The sequence below is a fragment of the Oncorhynchus mykiss genome, chromosome 3 (assembly GCF_057628025.1).
Source record: "Oncorhynchus mykiss isolate SJ-2025 chromosome 3, ASM5762802v1, whole genome shotgun sequence".
NCBI classification, from domain to species: Eukaryota; Metazoa; Chordata; class Actinopteri; order Salmoniformes; family Salmonidae; genus Oncorhynchus; species Oncorhynchus mykiss.
In genome coordinates this window covers 4,933,964-4,961,429 of record NC_143024.1, presented here as the reverse complement: position 1 = coordinate 4,961,429, position 27,466 = coordinate 4,933,964, and the positions used below count along the sequence as shown (strand labels likewise).

General features: G+C 45.8%; 1 protein-coding gene across 2 annotated transcripts in view; it reads right to left on the bottom strand.

Annotated features, from left to right (window-relative positions):
* LOC149984277 (eukaryotic translation initiation factor 3 subunit H) overlaps nt 1-27,466 on the bottom strand; it is a 94,556-nt gene that overhangs the window by 24,550 nt on the left and 42,540 nt on the right. For both annotated transcript variants that reach the window (XR_016491660.1, XM_090219645.1), the window contains exons 3-4: nt 25,434-25,601; nt 7,958-8,057 (exon numbers count right to left, since the gene is read on the bottom strand). Coding sequence is in view for 1 of the 2 variants with exons in the window: in XM_090219645.1 (XP_090075771.1) it covers nt 7,958-8,057; nt 25,434-25,601 (268 nt within the window). In the remaining variant the exon portion in view is untranslated. The remainder of the gene's footprint in view (nt 1-7,957; nt 8,058-25,433; nt 25,602-27,466) is intronic.

The following is a 27,466-nucleotide window of genomic DNA, read 5'->3' as shown; positions in this document are numbered from 1 at the left end:
TTCAAAGTCAATGATTCAACCCAGTTCAATTCAAAGTCAATGATTCAACCCAGTTCAATTCAAAGTCAATGATTCAACCCAGTTCAATTCAAAGTCAATGATTCAACCCAGTTCAATTCAAAGTCAATGATTCAACCCAGTTCAATTCAAAGTCAATGATTCAACCCAGTTCAATTCAATTTGATTGCCAGCTCTACAAAATGTAGTTGAACTAATTTGCCATGTGTGTTTATAAAACTGGATCATATTGACAACAGTCGTGGTAAACTGAGGGTAGAGACATATCAGACAGAGTCTAGTCTAAAACTTAATCATATTGACAACATAGCAGACAGTAGAGTCTAGTCTAAAACTGAATCATATTGACAACATAGCAGACAGTAGAGTCTAGTCTAAAACTGAATCATATTGACAACATAGCAGACAGTAGAGTCTAGTCTAAAACTGGATCATATTGACAACATAGCAGACAGTAGGGTCTAGTCTAAAACTGGATCATATTGACAACATAGCAGACAGTAGAGTCTAGTCTAAAACTGGATCATATTGACAACATAGCAGACAGTAGAGTCTAGTCTAAAACTGGATCATATTGACAACATAGCAGACAGTAGAGTCTAGTCTAAAACTGGATCATATTGACAACATAGCAGACAGTAGGGTCTAGTCTAAAACTGGATCATATTGACAACATAGCAGACAGTAGAGTCTAGTCTAAAACTGGATCATATTGACAACATAGCAGACAGTAGAGTCTAGTCTAAAACTGGATCATATTGACAACATAGCAGACAGTAGAGTCTAGTCTAAAACTGGATCATATTGACAACATAGCAGACAGTAGAGTCTAGTCTAAAACTGAATCATATTGACAACATAGCAGACAGTAGAGTCTAGTCTAAAACTGGATCATATTGACAACATAGCAGACAGTAGGGTCTAGTCTAAAACTGGATCATATTGACAACATAGCAGACAGTAGAGTCTAGTCTAAAACTGGATCATATTGACAACATAGCAGACAGTAGAGTCTAGTCTAAAACTGGATCATATTGACAACATAGCAGACAGTAGAGTCTAGTCTAAAACTGGATCATATTGACAACATAGCAGACAGTAGGGTCTAGTCTAAAACTGGATCATATTGACAACATAGCAGACAGTAGAGTCTAGTCTAAAACTGGATCATATTGACAACATAGCAGACAGTAGAGTCTAGTCTAAAACTGGATCATATTGACAACATAGCAGACAGTAGAGTCTAGTCTAAAACTGGATCATATTGACAACATAGCAGACAGTAGAGTCTAGTCTAAAACTGGATCATATTGACAACATAGCAGACAGTAGAGTCTAGTCTAAAACTGGATCATATTGACAACATAGCAGACAGTAGGGTCTAGTCTAAAACTGGATCATATTGACAACATAGCAGACAGTAGAGTCTAGTCTAAAACTGGATCATATTGACAACATAGCAGACAGTAGGGTCTAGTCTAAAACTGGATCATATTGACAACAGTCGTTGTAAACTGACAGAGACAACAGACAGTAGTGTCTAATTCAGTGCAGTCTCTCTCTTCCTGTAGAGTCTAGTCTAATTCAGTGCAGTCTCTCTCTTCCTGTAGAGTCTAGTCTACTTCAGTGCAGTCTCTCTCTTCCTGTAGAGTCTAGTCTAATTTGGTGCAGTCTCTCTCTTCCTGTAGAGTCTAGTCTAATTCAGTCTCTCTCTTCCTGTAGAGTCTAGTCGTCTAATTCAGTGCAGTCTCTCTCTTCCTGTAGAGTCTGGGTCTAATTCAGTGCAGTCTCTCTCTTCCTGTAGAGTCTAGTCTACTTCAGTGCAGTCTCTCTCTTCCTGTAGAGTCTGGTCTACTTCAGTGCAGTCTCTCTTCCCGTAGAGTCTAGTCTAATTCAGCGCAGTCTCTCTCTTCCTGTAGAGTCTGGGTCTAATTCAGTGCAGTCTCTCTCTTCCTGTAGAGTCTAGTCTACTTCAGTGCAGTCTCTCTCTTCCGGTAGAGTCTGGGTCTAATTCAGTGCAGTCTCTCTTCCCGTAGAGTCTAGTCTAATTCAGCGCAGTCTCTCTCTTCCTGTAGAGTCTAGTCTAATTCAGTCTCTCTCTTCCCGTAGAGTCTAGTCTAATTCAGTGCAGTCTCTCTCTTCCTGTAGAGTCTAGTCTACTTCAGTGCAGTCTCTCTCTTCCTGTAGAGTCTAGTCTAATTTGGTGCAGTCTCTCTCTTCCTGTAGAGTCTAGTCTAATTCAGTCTCTCTCTTCCTGTAGAGTCTAGTCTACTTCAGTACAGTCTCTCTCTTCCTGTAGAGTCTAGTCTAATTTGGTGCAGTCTCTCTCTTCCTGTAGAGTCTAGTCTAATTCAGTCTCTCTCTTCCTGTAGAGTCTGGGTCTAAGTCAGTGCAGTCTCTCTCTTCCTGTAGAGTCTAGTCTACTTCAGTGCAGTCTCTCTCTTCCTGTAGAGTCTAGTCTACTTCAGTGCAGTCTCTCTCTTCCTGTAGAGTCTAGTCTACTTCAGTGCAGTCTCTCTCTTCCTGTAGAGTCTAGTCTAATTTGGTGCAGTCTCTCTCTTCCTGTAGAGTCTAGTCTAATTCAGTCTCTCTCTTCCTGTAGAGTCTGGGTCTAAGTCAGTGCAGTCTCTCTCTTCCTGTAGAGTCTAGTCTACTTCAGTGCAGTCTCTCTCTTCCTGTAGAGTCTAGTCTACTTCAGTGCAGTCTCTCTCTTCCTGTAGAGTCTAGTCTACTTCAGTGCAGTCTCTCTCTTCCTGTAGAGTCTAGTCTACTTCAGTGCAGTCTCTCTCTTCCTGTAGTCTAGTCTAATTTGGTGCAGTCTCTCTCTTCCTGTAGAGTCTAGTCTAATTCAGTCTCTCTCTTCCTGTAGAGTCTGGGTCTAAGTCAGTGCAGTCTCTCTCTTCCTGTAGAGTCTAGTCTACTTCAGTGCCGTCTCTCTCTTCCTGCCTTTCATTTAAAAGATAACAAAAACAGCAGCTTATAAAACATCAAATACAGCCACATGGAAAGAACTCATCATAGAAAACTGAAGCCCTCCTTGGAAATTATATATTATTCAGATTGTCCTCATAATAACGGTGGTGAAATGAGTCTTCGCCAGCCAAGCAATAGAGCTGCTATTGTCCTCCTGGTCTTTCAATCAGCAGCGTATTGAGAGACACACTGATGAGGACCCGGTGCATTAGAAAACTAACAGGGTTCCCTAGTCATTATCACAACATAGCCAAACATTATCACAAAACAGACACCACCAAAAAAAATAGCATTTCTCATTGGACAAATTCAGGTGGTGTCTCGTTTCCTCCCACTCGGTTCCTATAATGAACACGACCCAGCGAAACGAATAAAAAGCTTGACAACGAACTGGACAGAGAGTCAGGTGGAGTCAGTGGCTCGGCAACGAACTGGACAGAGAGTCAGGTGGAGTCAGTGGCTCGGCAACGAACTGGACAGAGAGTCAGGTGGAGTCAGTTGCTCGGCAACGAACTGGACAGAGAGTCAGGTGGAGTCAGTGGCTCGGCAACGAACTGGACAGAGAGTCAGGTGGAGTCAGTGGCTCGGCAACGAACTGGACAGAGAGTCAGGTGGAGTCAGTTGCTCGGCAACGAACTGGACAGAGAGTCAGGTGGAGTCAGTGGCTCGGCAACGAACTGGACAGAGAGTCAGGTGGAGTCAGTGGCTCGGCAACGAACTGGACAGAGAGTCAGGTGGAGTCAGTGGCTCGGCAACGAACTGGACAGAGAGTCAGGTGGAGTCAGTGGCTCGGCAACAAACTGGACAGAGAGTCAGGTGGAGTCAGTGGCTCGGCAACGAACTGGACAGAGAGTCAGGTGGAGTCAGTGGCTCGGCAACGAACTGGACAGAGAGTCAGGTGGAGTCAGTGGCTCGGCAACGAACTGGACAGAGAGTCAGGTGGAGTCAGTGGCTAAGCAATGAACTGGACAGAGAGTCAGATGGAGTCAGTGGCTCGGCAACAAACTGGACAGAGAGTCAGGTGGAGTCAGTTGCTCGGCAACGAACTGGACAGAGAGTCAGGTGGAGTCAGTGGCTCGGCAACGAACTGGACAGAGAGTCAGGTGGAGTCAGTGGCTCGGCAACGAACTGGACAGAGAGTCAGGTGGAGTCAGTGGCTCGGCAACGAACTGGACAGAGAGTCAGGTGGAGTCAGTGGCTAAGCAAACAGCCAATAAATGAGCAACTGACCTCAGAGAGGAAATAACTACTAGGTAGATGGGTAGATAGGTAGAGAGAGGGTGGGTGGGTGGGTAGGTAGGGTTGGTGGTTAAGTGGGTAGGTAGGGTTGGTGGTTAAGTGGGTAGGTAGGGTTGGTGGTTAGGTAGGTAGAGTTGGTGGGTAGGTAGGTGTGTAGGGGTGGGTAAGTAGAGGTCGGCATGACCTATTCAACAAATTGGTAATTGGCCTTTTTGGACGCTGATTATGGCCGATTATGTTGCTCCACGAGGAGACTGTGTGGCAGGCTGACCACCTGTTACACCTGACCACACCTGACCACACCTGTTACACCTGACCACACCTGTTATACCTGACCACACCTGTCACACCTGTTACACCTGACCACACCTGTTACACCTGACCACACCTGTTACACCTGACCACACCTGTTACACCTGTTACACCTGACCACACCTGTTACACCTGACCACACCTGTTACACCTGACCACACCTGTTACACCTGACCACAGCTGTTACACCTGTTACACCTGACCACACCTGTTACACCTGACCACACCTGTTACACCTGACCACACCTGACCACACCTGTTACACCTGACCACACCTGTTACACCTGACCACACCTGTTACACCTGTTACACCTGACCACACCTGTTACACCTGTTACACCTGTTACACCTGTTACACCTGACCACACCTGTTACACCTGACCACACCTGTTACACCTGACCACACCTGTTACACCTGACCACACCATTTACACCTGACCACACCAGTTACACCTGACCACAACTGTTACACCTGACCACACCTGTTACGCCAGTGAAGCAAGGAGCCATGGTAAGGTGCTAGCTAGTTAACTACACATGGTTGATGATATTACTAGGTGAACTAACTTGTCCTGCCTACCTACCCTCTACCTACCCTTACCTACATACCTACCCCCTACCTACCCTTACCTACCTACCTAACCTCTACCTACCTACCTACCCACCCTTACCTACCTACCTACCTACCTACCTACCTACCTACCTACCCTTACCTACCTACCCTTACCTACCTACCCTTACCTACCTACCTAACCTCTACCTACCTACCCTTACCTACCTACCCCCTACCTACCCTTACCTACCCTTACCTACCTACCTAACCTCTACCTACCTACCTACCCACCCTTACCTACCTACCTACCTACCTACCCTTACCTACCTACCTACCCTTACCTACCTACCTACCTACCCTTACCTACCTACCCTTACCTACCTACCCTTACCTACCTACCCTTACCTACCTACCCTTGCCTACCTACCTACCTACCTACCTACCTACCCTGACCTACCTACCTACCTACCTACCCTTACCTAAAAGCTGTGCCTGTTAATTTATCATCGGATCACAGCCTACTTCAACTTCGCCAAACGGGGGACGATTTAACAAAAACGCATTCGCGAAAAAAGCACAATCGTTGCACCAATGTACCGAACCATAAACATAAATAACTTTCTTAAAATCAATACACAAGTAGATACAAAAAAACTGCCTATTTAGTTAATAGAAACGCATGTTAGCAGGCAATATTAACTAGGGAAATTGTGTCACTTCTCTTGCGCTCAGTGCAAGCAGAGTCAGGGTATATGCAGCAGTTTGGGCCGTCTGGCTCGTTGGGAACTGTGTGAAGACCATTTCTTCCTAACAAAGACCGTAATTAATTTGCCAGAATTGGACGTAATTCTGACATAACATTGAAGGTTGTGCAATGTAACAGCAATATTTAGACTGATGGATGCCACCCGTTAGATAAAATACACAACGGTTCAGTACCTCAATGAAAGAATAAACGGTTTGTTTTTGGAAATGATAGTTTCAGGATTTGACCATATTAAATTACCTAAGGCTCCTAATTTCTGTGTTTATTACATTATAATGAAGTCTATGATTTTATAGGTAGGTAGGTAAGGGTAGGTAGGTAGGTAGGTAGGTAGGGTGGGGAAGGGTAGGGTAGGGAGGGGGGAGGTAGGTAGGTAGGTAAGGGTAGGTAGGTGAATAGGTAAGGGTAGGTAGGTAGGTAAGTAAGGGTAGGTAGGGGGTAGGTAGGTAGGTAGGGGGTAGGTAGGTAGGTAAGTAAGGGGTAGGTAGGTAGGTAGGGGGTAGGTAGGTAAGTAAGGGTAGGTAGGGGGTAGGTAGGTAGGTAGGTAGGGGGTAGGTAGGTAGGTAAGGGTAGGTAGGTAGGGTGGGGAAGGGTAGGGTAGGGAGGGGGGAGGTAGGTAGGTAGGTAGAGGGTAGGTAGGTAGGTAGGGGGTAGGTAGGTAGGTAGGTAAGTAAGGGTAGGTAGGGGGTAGGTAGGTAGGTAGGGGGTAGGTAGGTAAGTAAGGGTAGGTAGGGGGTAGGTAGGTAGGGGGTAGGTAGGTAGGTAAGGGTAGGTAGGTAGGGTGGGGAAGGGTAGGGTAGGGAGGGGGGAGGTAGGTAGGTAGGTAGAGGGTAGGTAGGTAGGTAGGGGGTAGGTAGGTAGGTAAGGGTAGGTAGGTAGGTAGGTAAGGGTAGGTAGGGGGTAGGTAAGGGTAGGTAGGGGGTAGGTAAGGGTAGGTAGGGGGTAGGTAGGTAGGTAAGGGTAGGTAGGGGGTAGGTAGGTAGGTAGAGGGTAGGTAAGGGTAGGGAGGGGGTAGGTAGGTAGGTAGAGGGTAGGTAAGGGTAGGGAGGGGGTAGGTAGGTAGAGGGTAGGTAAGGGTAGGTAGGTAGGTAGAGGGTAGGTAATGGTAGGTAAGGGTAGGTAGGGGGTAGGGAGGGGGTAGGGAGGTAGGTAAGGGTAAGTAAGGGTAGGTAGGGGGTAGGTAGGTAAGGGTAGGTAGGGGGTAGGTAGGGGGTAGGTAAGGGTAGGTAAGGGTAGGTAGGGGGTAGGTAGGTAGGTAGGTAGGGGGTAGGTAAGGGTAGGTAGGGGGTAGGTAGGTAGGTAAGGGTAGGTAGGTAGGTAGGTAGGGGGTAGGTAAGGGTAGGTAAGGGTAGGTAGGGGGTAGGTAAGGGGTAGGTAAGGGTAGGGGTAGGTAGGTAGGTAGGTAGGTAGGTAGGTAGGTAAGGGTAGGTGTAGGTGTGAACATGAAGAAACTAACTAAAGAATAAGGAGAAATCCAAGCCAAAGCCAACAGTTCCTAATATTGACCCACGTGCTCCTATTTTAAAATCCAAACGCAGTTTATTTTCTGCACAATTTAATACCAGTCTGTTGGGATTCCTTCTTTTCATAAACTCAGCTTGTGGGAACTCAGATCTATTTGAAAACGGCTCTCTCATTACGCGTCATTCAGATGCAATTTAAAATCAATGGCCAGCAGCCTGAGGGTCAAAACCAGCCAGGCGGAGGATCAACATGGCAGTATAGCTGTTTGACAGCCCCAACACACACACACTAGTTATAAACCCCTATCATCGCATCACTAAGAGCCTCTGATGAGGCGCTCCCTGCTCATGGGGAAAATAACATCAGGCATTGGAACCTTTTGAAGGGAGTTTCACAAAGCACAGCATTAATGCTGAATTCTTATCAGGAAAGGTGCAGTTGGTATTTGTGTCTCTGTGGTGTGTGTGTGGTATTGATGGCCTTTGGCAATTCTCATCCAGCCTCTGAAGTGGAGCCTGGTGCCTGTGCATGTGTGTGTGTCTCCGCGTGTGTGTGTCTCCGCGTGTGTGTCTCTGCGTGTGTGTGTGTGTGTCTCCGCGCGTGTGTGGTGTGTGTGTGTGTGTGTGTCTCACCCCTCGGCTGAGAAGTCCTTCTCCTTGCAGATCTCCATCAGTTTGGGTGTTAACCTGTAAGCCTTCAGGGACAGGGAGCCCTGGGCGGTCTTAATGGGATCTAGTGGGAGAGGGGAGAGTGGGGGAGAGTGGCAGGGGGGAGAGGGAGGGGGAGCAAACGAAGGAGAGGGGGGCAGGGGGGGGGGGGGGGAGAGAGCAAACGAAGGAGAGGGGGGCAGGGGGAGAGAAAGCAGGGGAGAGAAACATATGTTAAGATTAAAACAAAAGGTCAAACATTCTATTAAGTGGTTCACTTATAATATGGGACAACACACCATAAGAACTAACACATACACCATGTATAGAATCTAGAGAGAAACACCATGTATAGAATCTAGAGAGAAACACCATGTATAGAATCTAGAGAGAAACACCATGTATAGAATCTAGAGAGAAACACCATGTATAGAATCTAGAGAGAAACACCATGTATAGAATCTAGAGAGAAACACCATGTATAGAAGCTAGAGAGAAACACCATGTATAGAATCTAGAGAGAAACACTGTGTATAGAATCTAGAGAGAAACACCGTGTATAGAATCTAGAGAGAAACACCATGTATAGAATCTAGAGAGAAACACCATGTATATAATCTAGAGAGAAACACCATGTATATAATCTAGAGAGAAACACTGTGTATAGAATCTAGAGAGAAACACCATGTATAGAATCTAGAGAGAAACACAGTGTATAGAATCTAGAGAGAAACACCGTGTATAGAATCTAGAGAGAAACACCGTGTATAGAATCTAGAGAGAAACACCATGTATAGAATCTAGAGAGAAACACCATGTATAGAAGCTAGAGAGAAACACCATGTATAGAATCTAGAGAGAAACACCATGTATATAATCTAGAGAGAAACACCATGTATAGAATCTAGAGAGAAACACTGTGTATAGAATCTAGAGAGAAACACTGTGTATAGAATCTAGAGAGAAACACCGTGTATAGAATCTAGAGAGAAACACCATGTATAGAATCTAGAGAGAAACACCGTGTATAGAATCTAGAGAGAAACACCGTGTATAGAATCTAGAGAGAAACACCGTGTATAGAATCTAGAGAGAAACACCATGTATAGAATCTAGAGAGAAACACCATGTATAGAATCTAGAGAGAAACACCATGTATAGAATCTAGAGAGAAACACCATGTATAGAATCTAGAGAGAAACACCATGTATAGAATCTAGAGAGAAACACCATGTATAGAATCTAGAGAGAAACACTATGTATAGAATCTAGAGAGAAACACCATGTATAGAATCTAGAGAGAAACACCATGTATAGAATCTAGAGAGAAACACCGTGTATAGAATCTAGAGAGAAACACCATGTATAGAATCTAGAGAGAAACACCGTGTATAGAATCTAGAGAGAAACACCATGTATAGAATCTAGAGAGAAACACCGTGTATAGAATCTAGAGAGAAACACCGTGTATAGAATCTAGAGAGAAACACTGTGTATAGAATCTAGAGAGAAACACTGTGTATAGAATCTAGAGAGAAACACCGTGTATAGAATCTAGAGAGAAACACCATGTATAGAATCTAGAGAGAAACACCGTGTATAGAATCTAGAGAGAAACACCATGTATATAATCTAGAGAGAAACACCATGTATAGAATCTAGAGAGAAACACTATGTATAGAATCTAGAGAGAAACACTGTGTATAGAATCTAGAGAGAAACACCGTGTATAGAATCTAGAGAGAAACACCATGTATAGAATCTAGAGAGAAACACCATGTATATAATCTAGAGAGAAACACTGTGTATAGAATCTAGAGAGAAACACTGTGTATAGAATCTAGAGAGAAACACCATGTATAGAATCTAGAGAGAAACACCGTGTATAGAATCTAGAGAGAAACACCGTGTATAGAATCTAGAGAGAAACACCATGTACAGAATCTAGAGAGAAACACTATGTACATCTCATTCCAAATTCATGGGCATTAATATGGAGTTGGTCCTCTCTTTGCTGCTATAACAGCCTCCACTCTTCTGGGAAGGCTTCCCACTAGATGTTGGAACATTGCTGCTATAACAGCCTCCACTCTTCTGGGAAGTCTTTCCACTAGATGTAGGAACATTGCTGCTATAACAGCCTCCACTCTTCTAGGAAGTCTTTCCACTAGATGTAGGAACATTGCTGCTATAACAGCCTCCACTCTTCTAGGAAGGCTTTCCACTAGATGTTGGAACATTGCTGCAGGGACTTGCTTCCATTCAGCCACAACAGCATTAGTGAGGTCGGGCACTGATGTTGGGCGATTAGGCCTGGCTCGCAGTCGACATTCCAATTCATCCCAAAGGTGTTCGATGCGGTTGAGGTCAGGGCTCTGTGCAGGTCAGTCAAGTTCTTCCACACCGATCTCGACAAACCATTTCTGTATAGATCTCGCTTTGTGCACTGATGGCATTGTCATGCTGAAATAGGAAAGGGCCTTCCCCAAACTGTTGCCACAAAGTTGGAAGCACAGAATCGTCTAGAATGTCATTGTATGCTGCAGCGTTAAGCTTTCCCTTCACTGGAGCTAAGGGGCCCGAACCATGAAAAACAGCCCCAGACCATTATTCCTCCTCCACCAAACTTTACAGTTGGAATCCGCCAAACCTAGATTCGCCAGACTACCAGATGGAGGAGCTTGATTCATCACTCCAGAGAATGTGTTTTCTATGGCGGCAAACTTAACATCACTCTAGCCAACGCTTGGCATTGCGCATGGTGATCTTAGGTTTGTGTGCGGCTGCTCTGCCATGGAAACCAATTTCACGAAGCTCCCGACGAACAGTTTGTGCCGACTTTGCTTCCAGTTTGGAGCTCAGAAGTGAGTGTTGCAGCCGAGGACAGACAAGTTTTTACACGGTATGTGCGTCAGCGGTCCCGTTCTGTGAGCTTGTGTGGCCTACCACTTCGCAGCTGAGACGCTGTTGCTCCTAGACGATTCCACTTCACAATAACAGCTGACCGCAGCAGGTCTAGCAGGGCAGAAATATGACTGACTTGTTGGAATTGTGGCATCCTATGATGCTGCCACGTTGAAAGTCACTGAGCTCTTCAGTAAGGCCATTCTACTGCCAACGTTTGTCTATGGAGATTGCATGGATGTGTGATTTTATACACCTGTCAGTAACGGGCGAGGCTGAAATAGCTGAATCCACTCATTTAAAAAGTGGTATCCACATACTTCATATATTTATAGTGTATGTAAAAATAGCATACATAAAGTCAACAAATAAAAACATTGCAGCCTGCCGGTAGAAAACATCTTGATAAATGACATTGGCTACGCATGCCATGACTGCAAGGAAGGTAAAACATTGTATCGACTATCAACTTGGTCCAGACTGAAGCTGGTGCTAACTTGCAACATTGTATCGACAATCAACTTGGTCCAGACTGAAGCTGGTGCTAACTTGCAACATTGTATCGACGATCAACTTGGTCCAGACTGAAGCTGGTGCTAACTTGCAACATTGTATCGACAATCAACTTGGTCCAGACTGAAGCTGGTGCTAACTTGCAACATTGTATCGACGATCAACTTGGTCCAGACTGAAGCTGGCGCTAACTTGCAACATTGTATCGACGATCAACTTGGTCCAGACTGAAGCTGGTGCTAACTTGCAACATTGTATCGACTATCAACTTGGTCCAGACTGAAGCTGGTGCTAACTTGCAACATTGTATCGACGATCAACTTGGTCCAGACTGAAGCTGGTGCTAACTTGTAACATTGTATCGACTATCAACTTGATCCAGACTGAAGCTGGTGCTAACTTGCAACATTGTATCGACGATCAACTTGGTCCAGACTGAAGCTGGTGCTAACTTGCAACATTGTATCGACTATCAACTTGGTCCAGACTGAAGCTGGGGCTAACTTGCAACATTGTATCGACTATCAACTTGGTCCAGACTGAAGTTGGTGCTAACTTGCAACATTGTATAAAATATTCTGGAACCTCAGAGTTTCCTGCGCCAGTGGAGCTCCTGACAGACAACCGACAGACAACCGAAGGCTATTTGCGCAAGGAGATCAGAAGTAAATCAGCTATTTTATGACGTTTCCACCATTTCCCTCCCCCTTTCAATCCGATTGGTTAAGGGAGAGAGCTGGAAATATTTTTCCAAATTGACAATAGTTCCTTTCTCCATGGATGTAAAAACAGACTTTGGTTCACGTCCTGTTTGAGGTGAAGAAAACATTTATTTGAGAAGCTTCACAGCTCATTAGTGGTGGTGAGTTAAGACAATCAGAAATAGTATCAGATCCCCAAAAATATAGGTCTGTAACAGTTTGGGTCTAGAGTTTCTCTCACTTTGAAGAGGGGGATGACCGCGGCAGCTTTCCAACCTTTGGGGATCTCAGACGATACGAGAGGTTGAACAGGCTAGTAATAGGGGTTGCAACAATTTCGGCAGATAACTTTAGAGGGTCCAGATTGTCTAGCCCGGCTGATTTGTAGGGGTCCAGATTTTGCAACGCTTTCAGAACATCAGCTATCTGGACTTGGGTGAAGGAGAAATGGGGAAGGCTTGGGCAAGTTGCTGTGGGGGGGTGCAGGGCTGTTGACCAGGGTAGGGGTAGCCAGGTGGAAAGCATGGCCATTGAAATGATCCAATTATCGTGGATTTATCAGTGCTGACAGTGTAACAGTCTCAGTGCAGTGGCAGCAGGGAGGAGGCGCTCTTATTCTCCATGGACTTTACAGTGTCCCAGAACTTTTTGGAGTTGGTGGTTCAGGACACACATTTGTTTGAAAAAGCTAGCCTTAGCTTTCCTAACTGCCTGTGGATATTGGTTTCTAATTTCCCTGAAAAGTTGCATATCGCAGGGGGCTATTCGATGCTAATGCAGTACGCCACAGGATGTTTTTGTGCTGGTCAAGGGCAGTCAGGTCTGGGGTGAACCAATGGCTATATCTGTTCTTGGTTCACATTGTTTTTGAATGGGGCTTATTTAAGATGGTGAGAAAAGCACTTAAAGAATAACCAGGCATCCACTACTGACGGGATGAGGTCAACGTCCTTCCAGGATACCCCGGCCAGGTCGATTAGAAAGGCCTGCTCGCTGAAGTGTTTTAGGGAGCGTTTGACAGTGATGAGAGGAGGTCGTTTGACCGCAGACCCATTACGGATGCAGGCAATGAGGCAGTGATCGCTGTGATCTTGGTTGAAGACAGCAGAGGTGTATTTAGAGGGCACGTTGGTTAGGATGATATCTATGAAGGTGCCCGTGTTTACAGATTTGGGTTTGTACCTGGTAGAGTCATTGATATTTTGTGTGAGATTGAGGGCATCAAGCTTAGATTGTAGGACGGCCGGGGCGTTAAGCATGCCCCAGTTTAGGTCACATAACAGTACGAGCTCTTAAGATAGATGGGGGGCAATCAATTCACATATGGTGTCCAGGGCACAGCTTGGGGCTGAGGGGGTCTATAACAAGCGGCAATGGAGAGAGACTTGTTTCTGGAAAGGTGGATTTTTAGAAGAAGAAGCTCGAATTGTTTGGGCCTGGATAATATGACAGAACTCTGCAGGCTCTCTCTGCAGTAGATTACAACGCCGCCCCCCTATCTTGTCGGAAAATGTTATAGTTGGGGATGGAATTCTCAGGATTTTTGTTGGCCTTCCTAAACCAGGATTCAGACACGGCTAGGACATCCGGGTTGGCACAGTGTGCTAAAGCAGTGAATAAAACAAACTTAGGGAGGAGGTTTCTAATGTTAACATGCATGAAACCAAGGGTTTTACGGTTACAGAAGTCAATAAATGAGAGCGCCTAGGGAATGAGAGTGGAGCTAGGCGCTGCAGGGCCTGGATTAACCTCCACATCACCAGAGGATGAGTAGGATAAGGGTAAAGGCTATAAAAACTTGTCTCGTGCTTTCGGCACAGAGAGTGAAAGGAGCAGGTTTCTGGGCGCGGAAGAATAGATTCAAGGCATAATGTACAAGAGTATGGTAGGATGTGAATACAGTGGAGGTAAACCTAGGCATTGAGAGAGGTGATGAGGTGACGATGAGAGAGGTTTTGTCTCTAGAGACATAATTTAGACCAGGTGAGGTCACCGCACGTGTGGGAGGTGAAATAAAAAGGGCCAGCTAAGGCATAGTGAGCAGGGCTGGAGGCTCTACAGTGAAACAAAAGGGCCAGCTAAGACAATAATCACTAACCAAAACAGCAATGGACAAGGCATATTGACATTAGGGAGAGACATATTGACTAGGGCTCGAGGCTCTACAGTGAAATAAGACAATCACTAACCAAAACAGCAATGGACAAGGCATATTGAACAGGGCTGGAGGCTCTACGGTGAAATAAGACAATCACTAACCAAAACAGCAATGGACAAGGCATTTTGGACAGGGATGGAGGCTCTACAGTGAAATAAGACAATAATCTCTAACCAAAACAGCAATGGACAAGGTATATTGACATTAGGGAGAGGCATGCGTAGCCAAGTGATCATAGGGACCAGTTGGTAGCTAGGCGGGCTGGAGACATGGCGATTCAGACAGCTAGCGGGCCGGGGCTAGCAGACTAGCAGAAGGGCCTTAGGGGGACGTTGCGATGGGACAGTCTGTTGTAGCCCCCCTCGGACGGTTACGTCGGCAGACAAGTCGCAGGGCCCCGTGTCGGCAGTAAAAAGGTCCAGGCCAATTGGCAAAATAGTTATTGTAGCCCAAGAAATTGGCTGATGGACCTCTTCAGTTAACAGTCCGATATGCTCTAGATAGCTAGCTGGCTGCGGCTAGCAGGCTAGCAAATGGGCCTTTAGGGGAAGTCACGACGGAGGACATGTAGTCTACACGCCATCTACTACACGCCATAGAAATACAATGGAATTTACACAGCATACAACAAATATCAGAGTACATTTCACTTCCCAGGGTGTAATGCTCTGCCCAGGGCTGCCGGCTGGCTATTTGGCTACTGCTAGCAAGCACAGACAAACATGAAGCAGTCTACATACAGTATGTTTCTGTTGAGTTATGAGTGTATTTCACATTACTTTTGGGTTGTGTAATCATATTATAACGCTAACATGTGACGCGCGCCTATCAGACGAGCTAAATGCCTTTTATGCTAGCTTCGAGGCAAGCAACATTGAAGCATGCATGAGAGCACCAGCTGTTCCGGATGACTGTGTGATCACGCTCTCCGTAGCAAGACCTTATTAAACAGGTCAACATTCACAAAGCCATAGGGGCCAGACGGATTACCAGGACGTGTACTCAAAGCATGTGCGGACCAACTGGCAAGTGTCTTCACTGACATTTTCAACCTCTCCCTGACTGAGTCTGCAATACCAACATGTTTCAAACAGACCACCATAGTCCCTGTGCACAAGAAAGCGAAGGTCGCCTGCCTAAATGATAATGGAATTTATATGTTTAAAGTAATGACTAAAGTATTCCACCCTGAAACCATATAAATTGTATGAAATGTGTTGGAGTCATAATTCAATAGGCCATTGTGTTACTATTTCTCAATATGAGCTGGGTATAGTTGAGGCATTCAAGGCCAACTGAACTGGCTAGGCTTGCAGAAGATAATGAGAAACTATGTCTCTAGTATTGTGGAAAAATACAGCCCACCTAAAGAGAGGTGGAGTTTCTACTGATGTGAGTTCGTGTGTGTGTGTGTGTGTGTGTGTGTGTGTGTGTGATAAAAAGACTGAGTACTCTCTGATATAAAGTATTGATCTAATGCAGACTGGGACTTTGTCTAATTCTTCTATTAACCAGGGCCTTTGGTCAATTGGTCAAAGCTATAGTGATTATTATCATCAATGGGATTGACAATTCTCGCGACACTAAATGACAAGCACAACGTAGCAGTCGCGTCGGTAGCCGTGAAAGGGCTTTGAAAAGGTTGTGGCTCACAAACTCCAGCATGCCGGAAACTCTAGACTCCAATTCGCATACAACAAATCTACAAGGTGACGCTAAGTCTCAATCGCCTCTCCACACTGGCCCCGTTTCCCCCCACCTGAACAAACAGGAACGCTTATGTGAGAACGCTGTTCACCGACTACAGCTCAGCGTTCAACACCAAATCAAATGTATTTTATATAGCCCTTCGTACATCAGCTGATATCTCAAAGTGCTGTACAGAAACTCAGCCTAAAACCCCCAAACAGCAAGCAATGCAGGTGTAGAAGCACAGTGGTGCCCATGTAACAGTACAAATTTAAACCGTCCCCTCGCCCATACCCGGGCGCGAACTAGGGACCTTCTGCACACATCAACAGTCACCCTCGAAGCATCGTTACCCATCGCTCCACAAAAGCCGCGGCCCTTGCAGAGCAAGGGGAACTACTACTTCAAGGTCTCAGAGCAAGTGACGTCACTGATTGAAACGCTATTTAGCGCCCACGCTAACTAAGCTAGCCGTTTCACATCCGTTACACTCACAAAGCTCATCACTAAGCTAAGGACCCTGGGACTAAACACCTGTTATGTAATTGGTCTGTGTTACTTTTTGATTTTATTTCATTATTTTCACTTCCGTTTATTTAGTATTTATTTTCTTAACTCTATTTTCTTAACCAACAACTGCATTATTGTAAGTAAGCATTTCACTGTAAGGTCTACTACACCAGTTGTATTCAGCATTTCACTGTGAGGTCTACTACACCTGTTGTATTCAGCATTTCACTGTGAGGTCTACTACACCTGTTGTATTCAGCATTTCACTGTAAGGTCTACTACACCTGTTGTATTCAGCATTTCACTGTGAGGTCTACCTACACCTGTTGTATTCAGCATTTCACTGTGAGGTCTACTACACCTGTTGTATTCAGCATTTCTACTGTGAGGTCTACCTACACCTGTTGTATTCAGCATTTCACTGTAAGGTCTACCTACACCTGTTGTATTCAGCATTTCACTGTAAGGTCTACTACACCTGTTGTATTCAGCATTTCACTGTAAGGTCTACTACACCTGTTGTATTCAGCATTTCACTGTGAGGTCTACTACACCTGTTGTATTCAGCATTTCACTGTGAGGTCTACTACACCTGTTGTATTCAGCATTTCACTGTAAGGTCTACTACACCTGTTGTATTCAGCATTTCACTGTAAGGTCTACTACACCTGTTGTATTCAGCATTTCACTGTAAGGTCTACCTACACCTGTTGTATTCAGCATTTCACTGTAAGGTCTACCTACACCTGTTGTATTCAGCATTTCACTGTAAGGTCTACTACACCTGTTGTATTCAGCATTTCACTGTGAGGTCTACTACACCTGTTGTATTCAGCATTTCTACTGTAAGGTCTACTACACCTGTTGTATTCAGCATTTCTACTGTAAGGTCTACTACACCTGTTGTATTCAGCATTTCACTGTAAGGTCTACTACACCTGTTGTATTCAGCATTTCACTGTAAGGTCTACTACACCTGTTGTATTCAGCATTTCACTGTAAGGTCTACTACACCAGTTGTATTCAGCATTTCACTGTAAGGTCTACTACACCTGTTGTATTCAGCATTTCACTGTAAGGTCTACTACACCTGCTGTATTCAGCATTTCACGGTAAGGTACCTGTTGTATTCAGCATTTCACGGTAAGGTCTACTACACCTGTTGTATTCAGTATTTCACTGTAAGGTCTACTACACCTGTTGTATTCAGTATTTCACAGTAAGGTACCTGATGTATTCAGCATTTCACAGTAATGTACCTGTTGTAGTCAGTATTTCACGGTAAGGTACCTGTTGTATTCAGCATTTCACGGTAAGGTACCTGTTGTATTCAGCATTTCACGGTAAGGTACCTGTTGTAGTCAGCATTTCACGGTAAGGTACCTGTTGTATTCAGCATTTCACAGTAAGGTTTGACTTGATGAATGTCGTACTGTATATCTGTTCATTGTCACTCAAAAACAATTCTAATTTAGTAGAATAAACGACAACGTTACAATGCAAATGTTGTGTGTGTGTGTGAAAATAGCTAAACCTTCGTTGTTTCGGTGGGTCGGACCCTCGTCTGCTCTGTAAGCAAAGTATTCCCCTGGGTTGGAGTCCGGAACCAGTTCTGTCAACTGGAGTTATGATGTTTTAGTTTGAAGAAGCTGTGGGAACTCTCTCTTCTAGCTTGCACAAGTAGCCTGGCTATAGCTCACTACTGCCCCCTAGAGAACATTCAGACGAATTACTAGGCTCCGTCCTCTCATTCCTTATGTGATATGAGACGCATTTGACAGAAGTACCGAAAGATGGCACCCTATACCCTATACAGATGGCACCCTATACCCTATACAGATGGCACCCTATTCCCTATACAGATGGCACCCTATTCCCTAAACAGATGGCACCCTATACAAATGGTACCTTATACCCTATAGAGCACACTACTTTTGACCAGACAGCCCTATATAGGGAATAGGGTGCCATTTTGAATGAATCCTAGGTATTCACTTCATTATTGATTGCCAACGGATTAACAGTGGTCCCTCATTAAACATGCAGAAGACAGAGTGAGTTATAAACGGCTGGTCTTCCTGACACATAGTCAGGGAACATCAGACTCTCCTGTCACATTCACGTGTTCAACTGAGGAGCATGTCCCCACAGAGCGCTTGGTAACAAAAAGAGTAGTGCACTACTATATAGGGAATAAGGTAACCATTTGGGACAGAGGTCACCCTGAAGATGTCTTGAGGACAGGGGGACTAATGGAGGAAGACCTGTCAGAGCAATATCATGAGGATGTCACCAACCAAATCAATCAATCAAATTTATTTATATAGCCCTTCGTACATCAGCTGATATCTCAAAGTGCTGTACAGAAACCCAGCCTAAAACCCCAAACAGCAAGCAATGCAGGTGTAGAAGCACGGTGGCTAGGAAAAACTCCCTAGAAAGGCCAGAACCTAGGAAGAAACCTAGAGAGGAACCAGGCTATGTGGGGTGGCCAGTCCTCTTCTGGCTGTGCCAGGTGGAGATTATAAACCTAGAGAGGAACCAGGCTATGAGGGGTGGAGATTATAAACCTATAGAGGAACCAGGCTATGAGGGTTGGAGACTATAAACCTAGAGAGGAACCAGGCTATGAGGGTTGGAGACTATAAACCTAGAGAGGAACCAGGCTATGAGGGTTGGGCCAGTCCTCTTCTGGCTGTGCCGGGTGGAGATTATAACTGTAGAGAGGAACCAGGCTATGAGGGGTGGACCAGTCCTCTTCTGGCTGTGCCGGGTGGAGATTATAACAGAACCAAGATGTTCAAGTCTTTCTCATATTCACATCATCATGAAGACTTCCTGAAACACAGCTACTGACAGAGGCAGCAGAGGACATGGCCTGGGTCATGTGACCAATCATCAAACCTAATTTATGTCCAGTGCCTTCGGGAAGTATTATATAGTATATATCACATCCGTTCTGACTTTTTACACATTTTGTTATGGTACCGCTTGATTTTAAAATAGATAAAAATGTAGATTTTTGTTGTTGTTGTCATTGGCCTTCCAACAATAACCCTTAATGTCAAAGATGAATGATGTTTTCTACACATTTTGCATGGGGCTGTTTTTTCTCTCTTTTAAAGCTCATTTCCTGCAGTTCTACACAGTATTCCATGTCTTATGTGTGTTTATATGATACCATGGGTCGAAGCCCAACAGAGTAAAAATAAAATGCCTACTCATTCAAGGGTTTTTAAGGGTTTTTATTTATTTTTTACATTGTAGAATAATAGCGAAGACATCAAAACTATGAAATAACACATATGGAAATCATGTAGCCTTGACAGCTTTGCACACTCTTGGCATTCTCTCAACCAGCTTCATGAGGTAGTCACCTGGAATGCATTTCAATTAACAGTTAATCTGTGCCATTTCTTTCCGTCTTAATGAGTTTGAGCCAATCAGTTGTGTTGTGACACGGTAGGGGTGGTATACAGAAGATAGCTCTATTTGGTAACAGACCAAGTCCATATTAGGGCAAGAACAGCTCAAATACGCAAAGAGAAACGACAGTCCATCATTACTTTAAGACATGAAGGTCAGTCAATCTGGAAAATGTCAACAACTTTGAAAGGTTCTTCAAGTGCAGTCGCATAAACCACCATGAAACTGGTTCTCATGAGGACCTCCCAGAGTTACCTCTGCTGCAGAGGATGAGTTCATTAGAGTTACCTGCACCTCAGAATGCAGCCCAAATAAATGCTTCACAGAGTTCCAGTAACAGCCACATCTCAACATCAACTGTTCAGAGGAGACTGTGTGAAATCAGGCCTTCATGGTCGAAATGCTGCAACAACAAAAAAACAACTACTATTTTTGGGCTCCCGAGTGGCACTGTGGTCTAAAGCACTGCATCTCAGTGGGCTTTGTCACAACAGGCCGTGGTCGGGAATCCCATGGGGCTGCGCACAATTGGCCCAGCGCTGTCTGGGTTAGGCCGGCATTGTAAAATTAGAATTTGTTCTTAACTGACTAGTTAAACATTTTTTTTTAAAAGGACACCAATAATAAGAAGAGACATGCTTGGGCCAAGAAACACGAGCAATGGACATTCGTCTGGTGGAAATCTGTCCTTCGGTCTGATGAGTTCAAATTTGAGATATTTTGGTTCCAACCTCCGTATCTTTGTGTGATGCAGAGTAGGTGAACGGATGATCTCTGCATGTGTGATTTCCACCGTGAAGCATGGAGGAGGAGGTGTGATGGTGCTTTGCTGGTGACACAGTCTGTGTCACTTCACCAGCATGGCTACCACCTCATTCTGAAGTGATACGCCATCCCATCTGGTTTGCATTTTGTGGACTATCATTTGTTTTTCAAAGAGGACAATGACCCAACACACCTCCAGGCTGTGTAAGGGCTATTTGACCAAGAAGGAGAGTGATGGAGTGCTGCATCAGATGACCTGGTCTCCACAATCACCCGACCTCAACCCGATTGGGATGGTTTGGGATGAGTTGGACCGCAGAGTGAAGGAAAAGCAGCCAACAAGTGCTCAGCATATGTGGGAACTCCTTCAAGACTGTTGGAAAATAATTCCAGGTGAAGCTGGTTGAGAGAATGTCAAGCGTGTGCAAAGCTACTTTGAAGAATCTCAAATCTAAAATATACTTTTGATTTGTTGAACACTTTTTTTCTCTCATTACAACATGATTCCATATTTGTTATTTCATAGTTTTGATGTCTTCATTATTATTCTACAATGTAGAAAATAGTAAAAAATAAAGAAAAACCCTTGAATGAGTAGATGTGTCAAACTTTCGACTGCTACTGTATCTTTTTTTAAACTTTCTTCGGGCCTTGCGGTCCGTATTGACCCGGTTCTGGGTCTGGCTCCGGTCCGCCAGTAGAGTATGTCGGGACTGGGGGGGGGGGGTTTAGGGTAAAAGGAGCCGTAAATGAACCTAAAGCACCGGCAACACCCTAGAGGAGAACCTGTCTCAGTCTGCTTTCCAACAGACCACTGGTGAGATGAATTCACCTTCCAATAACCTAAAACACAGGCAACATCCTAGAGGAGAACCTCCTCAGGCAACACCCTAGAGGAGAACCTGGCTCAGTCTGCTTTCTAACAGACACTGGTGAGATGAATTCACCTTCCAATAACCCAAAACACAAAGCCAAATATACACAGGAGTTGGGAGATGAATAGATAGCATCACATCTGTAAAACACACCGTGGCCAAACTGCATGTGACCTTCACTGGGTAAAAAAAGAGAGAGAGAGAGAGATAAGTGGAATCTGCTCCTGTGTGTTCTGAAAATCAGACTAGATCTTGGCTATAGAGACAGTGGAAATCATGTAAATGTATTGTGGTACATTACACTGGGGTGATCTATCTTCCAAATCTGACAGAAATATTTTATGAGGATCATTGACACAAAAAAAAACACACACAAACAACACAATTAGATACATTTTAAATCTGACTTTGTAACAACAGAATGTGGAAAAAGGGGAAAAAGGAGGTGTGAATACTTTCAGAAGGCACTTTTAGGTGACATTACACTTTTATTTACCTTTATTTAACCAGGCAAGTCAGTTAAGAATAAATTATTATTTTCAATGACGGCCTGGGAACAGTGGGTTAACTGCCTGTTCAGGGGCAGAACGACAGATTTGCAGACATTTGCAGACCGTGTCAGCTCGGGGGTTTGAACTTGCAAACTTCCGGTTACTAGTCCAACACTCTAACCACTAGGCTACCCTGCCGCCTCTACACTCTAACCACTAGGCTACCCTGCCGCCTCTACACTCTAACCACTAGGCTACCCTGCCACCTCTACACTCTAACCACTAGGCTACCCTGCCTCCTCTACACTCTAACCACTAGGCTACCCTGCCGCCTCTACACTCTAACCACTAGTCTACCCTGCCGCCTCTACACTCTAACCACTAGGCTACCCTGCCACCTCTACACTCTAACCACTAGGCTACCCTGCCTCCTCTACACTCTAACCACTAGGCTACCCTGCCGCCTCTACACTCTAACCACTAGTCTACCCTGCCGCCTCTACACTCTAACCACTAGGCTACCCTGCCGCCTCTACACTCTAACCACTAGGCTACCCTGCCGCCTCTACACTCTAACCACTAGGCTACCCTGCCGCCTCTACACTCTAACCACTATGCTACCCTGCCGCCTCTACACTCTAACCACTAGGCTACCCTGCCGCCTCTACACTCTAACCACTAGGCTACCCTGCCACCTCTACACTCTAACCACTAGGCTACCCTGCCTCCTCTACACTCTAACCACTAGGCTACCCTGCCGCCTCTACACTCTAACCACTAGGCTACCCTGCCACCTCTACACTCTAACCACTAGGCTACCCTGCCACCTCTACACTCTAACCACTAGGCTACCCTGCCACCTCTACACTCTAACCACTAGGCTACCCTGCCTCCTTTACACTCTAACCACTAGGCTACCCTGCCTCCTCTACACTCTAACCACTAGGCTACCCTGCCACCTCTACACTCTAACCACTAGGCTACCCTGCCGCCTCTACACTCTAACCACTAGGCTACCCTGCCGCCCCAGGGCTGAGAAAACCCTGTCAAAAAACATCCTGTCTAAAAGTTGTTTTTTTTGTACCAATGAAAGCTTGAGCATATTACTAAACCCTGATCCCATTTAGAGAGGACATCATCTGGACACGTCACTCTCTGTTCTCATCATTAAAACACCCACAAACAAACATGAATGTTTCTGTTCTCCGTCTACAGCGGTTGTGTCCAGCTCCTGTCAGCGCCGGGTTAGATCTGTCGTCCCTGTTGTCACCCAACACAGAAAATCAACTACCGTCATGTGCAAAAGGTGTTTTATCTTCTCACTACTAGCCTCACAGACTACCACCTAGCAGCACCTTAACAACAGAGACAGTAGCATCACTACCACCTAGCATCACTACCACCTAGCATCACTACCACCTAGCAGCACCTTAACAACAGAGACAGGAGTACCACTACCACCTAGCAGCACCTTAACAGCAGAGACAGGAGCATCACTACCACCTAGCAGCACCTTAACAGCAGAGACAGGAGTACCACTACCACCTAGCAGCACCTTAACAGCAGAGACAGGAGTATCACTACCACCTAGCAGCACCTTAACAGCAGAGACAGTAGCATCACTACCACCTAGCAGCACCTTAACAGCAGAGACAGTAGCATCACTACCACCTAGCAGCACCTTAACAGCAGAGACAGGAGTACCACTACCACCTAGCAGCACCTTAACAGCAGAGACAGTAGTATCACTACCACCTAGCAGCACCTTAACAGCAGAGACAGTAGCATCACTACCACCTAGCAGCACTACCACCTAGCAGCACTACCACCTAGCAGCACTACCACCTAGCAGCACCTTAACAGCAGAGACAGTAGTATCACTACCACCTAGCAGCACTACCACCTAGCAGCACCTTAACAGCAGAGACAGTAGTATCACTACCACCTAGCAGCACTACCACCTAGCAGCACCTTAACAGCAGAGACAGTAGTATCACTACCACCTAGCAGCACTACCACCTAGCAGCACCTTAACAGCAGAGACAGTAGTATCACTACCACCTAGCAGCACCTTAACAGCAGAGACAGTAGCATCACTACCACCTAGCAGCACCTTAACAGCAGAGACAGTAGTATCACTACCACCTAGCAGCACCTTAACAGCAGAGACAGTAGTATCACTACCACCTAGCAGCACTACCACCTAGCAGCACCTTAACAGCAGAGACAGTAGTATCACTACCACCTAGCAGCACCTTAACAGCAGAGACAGTAGTATCACTACCACCTAGCATCACTACCACATAGCAGCGCCTTAACAGCAGAGACAGTAGTATCACTACCACCTAACCTTAACAGCAGAGACAGTAGTATCACTACCACCTAGCAGCACTACCACCTAGCAGCACCTTAACAGCAGAGACAGGAGTATCACTACCACCTAGCAGCACCTTAACAGCAGAGACAGTAGTATCACTACCACCTAGCAGCACTACCACCTAGCAGCACCTTAACAGCAGAGACAGGAGTATCACTACCACCTAGCAGCACCTTAACAGCAGAGACAGTAGTATCACTACCACCTAGCAGCACCTTAACAGCAGAGACAGTAGTATCACTACCACCTAGCAGCACCTTAACAGCAGAGACAGGAGCATCACTACCACCTAGCAGCACCTTAACAGCAGAGACAGTAGTATCACTACCACCTAGCAGCACTACCACCTAGCAGCACCTTAACAGCAGAGACAGTAGTATCACTACCACCTAGCAGCACTACCACCTAGCAGCACCTTAACAGCAGAGACAGTAGTATCACTACCACCTAGCAGCACCTTAACAGCAGAGACAGTAGTATCACTACCACCTAGCAGCACTACCACATAGCAGCACCTTAACAGCAGAGACAGGAGCATCACTACCACCTAGCATCACTACCACCTAGCATCACTACCACCTAGCAGCACCTTAACAGCAGAGACAGGAGCATCACTACCACCTAGCAGCACCTTAACAGCAGAGACAGGAGTACCACTACCACCTAGCAGCACTACCACCTAGCAGCACCTTAACAGCAGAGACAGTAGTATCACTACCACCTAGCAGCACCTTAACAGCAGAGACAGTAGCATCACTACCACCTAGCAGCACCTTAACAGCAGAGACAGTAGTATCACTACCACCTAGCAGCACCTTAACAGCAGAGACAGTAGCATCACTACCACCTAGCATCACTACCACCTAGCAGCACCTTAACAGCAGAGACAGTAGTATTGTTTCAGGGTGGATGTGATGTATATGTATGTGTGTGTCAGCTATATAAAACTTTAGTTTCCATCCAATCTCCACTTACTGTAGGTGAGCATGGCTCACACCTTAGCAGCCTTGTCAGGTGTGTGTGTGTGTGTGTGTGTCAGACGGATGACTTACCGTAGATGAGAACGACAGACTCCTCGATGGCGTGCTGGTAACTGAACTGAGAGTCCAGCAGGGCCCGGCTGACAAATGATCCATAATAGGTTGACTGGTACCAGCCCACATGAAGATGGTCAATGTTGACATGACGAAGAGACCGCATCATCTCCATCTGATACTGGACTAGAGGGGGAGAGGGGGAGGAGAGAGGGAGGGTGGAGGAGAGAGGGTGGGGGAGGGGGAGGAGAGAGGGTGGGGGGGAGAAGGAGAGGTGGAGAAGGAGAGATGGAGAGGGGGAGAAGGAGAGGTGGAGAGGGGGAGAAGGAGAGGGTGGAGAGGGGGAGGAGAGAGGGTGGGGGAGAGGGGGAGGAGAGAGGGTGGGGGAGAGAGGGTGGGGGAGAGAGGGTGGGGGGGAGAAGGAGAGGTAGAGAGAGAGAGGGAGGAGGAGAAAGAAAGGACAGGCAGAGGGAGGAGGAGACTTTTACTTTTTCCATTCATCAGGTAGGTTATAAATACATGACAGCAGACTGAATCAACCATCTCCCTCTCTGCTGGGGAATCAACCATCTCCCTCTCTGCTGGGGAATCAGCCATATTCCTCCCCTGGCCTCCCACTGACAGACAGAATAGAGTAGAGGAAGACCGGAGACAGACAGCACCGGGAGGTTAACGAGGACAGACAGCACATTTACACATCACTCCGAGTGTGACTGTTTGTGTGTGTGTGTACCATCCCAGTCAATCACAGGCCGCAGTCAGAGTCAGACACACACCAGTCTGGCTATTAAGTAACAGAGAGAGAGAGAGAGATGGAGAGAAATTGATTCATCCGTGTCTCATTGGCCAGCTGTGGCCTCCAACCCCCCTACTTAACCCCAAACACTCATTCTGGACCCCCAACCAGTCCCCCCCTCCTCAGAACATCCCCCAACCAGTCCCCCCCTCCTCAGAACATCCCCCAACCAGTCCCCCCCTCCTCAGAACATCCCCCAACCAGTCCCCCCCTCCTCAGAACATCCCCCAACCAGTCCCCCCCCTCAGAACATCCATCCCTCAACCAGTCCCCCCCCCCCCCCCCACTCAGAACATCCATCCCTCAACCAGTCCCCCCCCCCACCCACCTCCTCAGAACATCTATCCCCAACCAGTCCCCCCCCCCCCCCCCACTCAGAACATCTATCCCATACCAGCCCCACCTCTCATTATGGGGTATTGTGATGTCATTATGGGGTATTGTGATGTCATTATGGGGTATTGTGTGTAGATTGATGAGGATTTTATTTTATTAAACTCATTTTAGAATAAGGCTGTAACGTAACAAAATGTTGAAAAAAGTAAAGAGATCTGAATGCACTGTGTGTTTCCCCGTCATTGACACTTAGAAGACTAGCAAGTTAAACTAAGGGGTCGCGTTAATGCAGAATTCAGAAGACTAGCAAGTTAAACTAAGGGGTCGCGTTAATGCAGAATTCAGAATTCGTACCGGGGGCATCAGGCTGTGTACACTAACATCAGGCTGTGTACCCTAACATCAGGCTGTGTACCCTAACATCAGGCTGTGTACCTTAACATCAGGTTGTGTACACTAACATCAGGTTGTGTACACTAACATCAGGCTGTGCACACTAACATCAGGCTGTGCACACTAACATCAGGCTGTGCACACTAACATCAGGCTGTGCACACTAACATCAGGCTGTGCACACTAACATCAGGCTGTGCACACTAACATCAGGCTGTGCACACTAACATCAGGCTGTGCACACTAACATCAGGCTGTGCACACTAACATCAGGCTGTGTACCCTAACATCAGGCTGTGTACCCTAACATCAGGCTGTGTACCCTAACATCAGGCTGTGTACCCTAACATCAGGCTGTGTACCCTAACATCAGGCTGTGTACCCTAACATCAGACTATGTACACTAACATCAGACTATGTACACTAACATCAGGCTGTGTACCCTAACATCAGGCTGTGTACCCTAACATCAGGCTGTGTACCCTAACATCAGGTTGTGTACACTAACATCAGGTTGTGTACACTA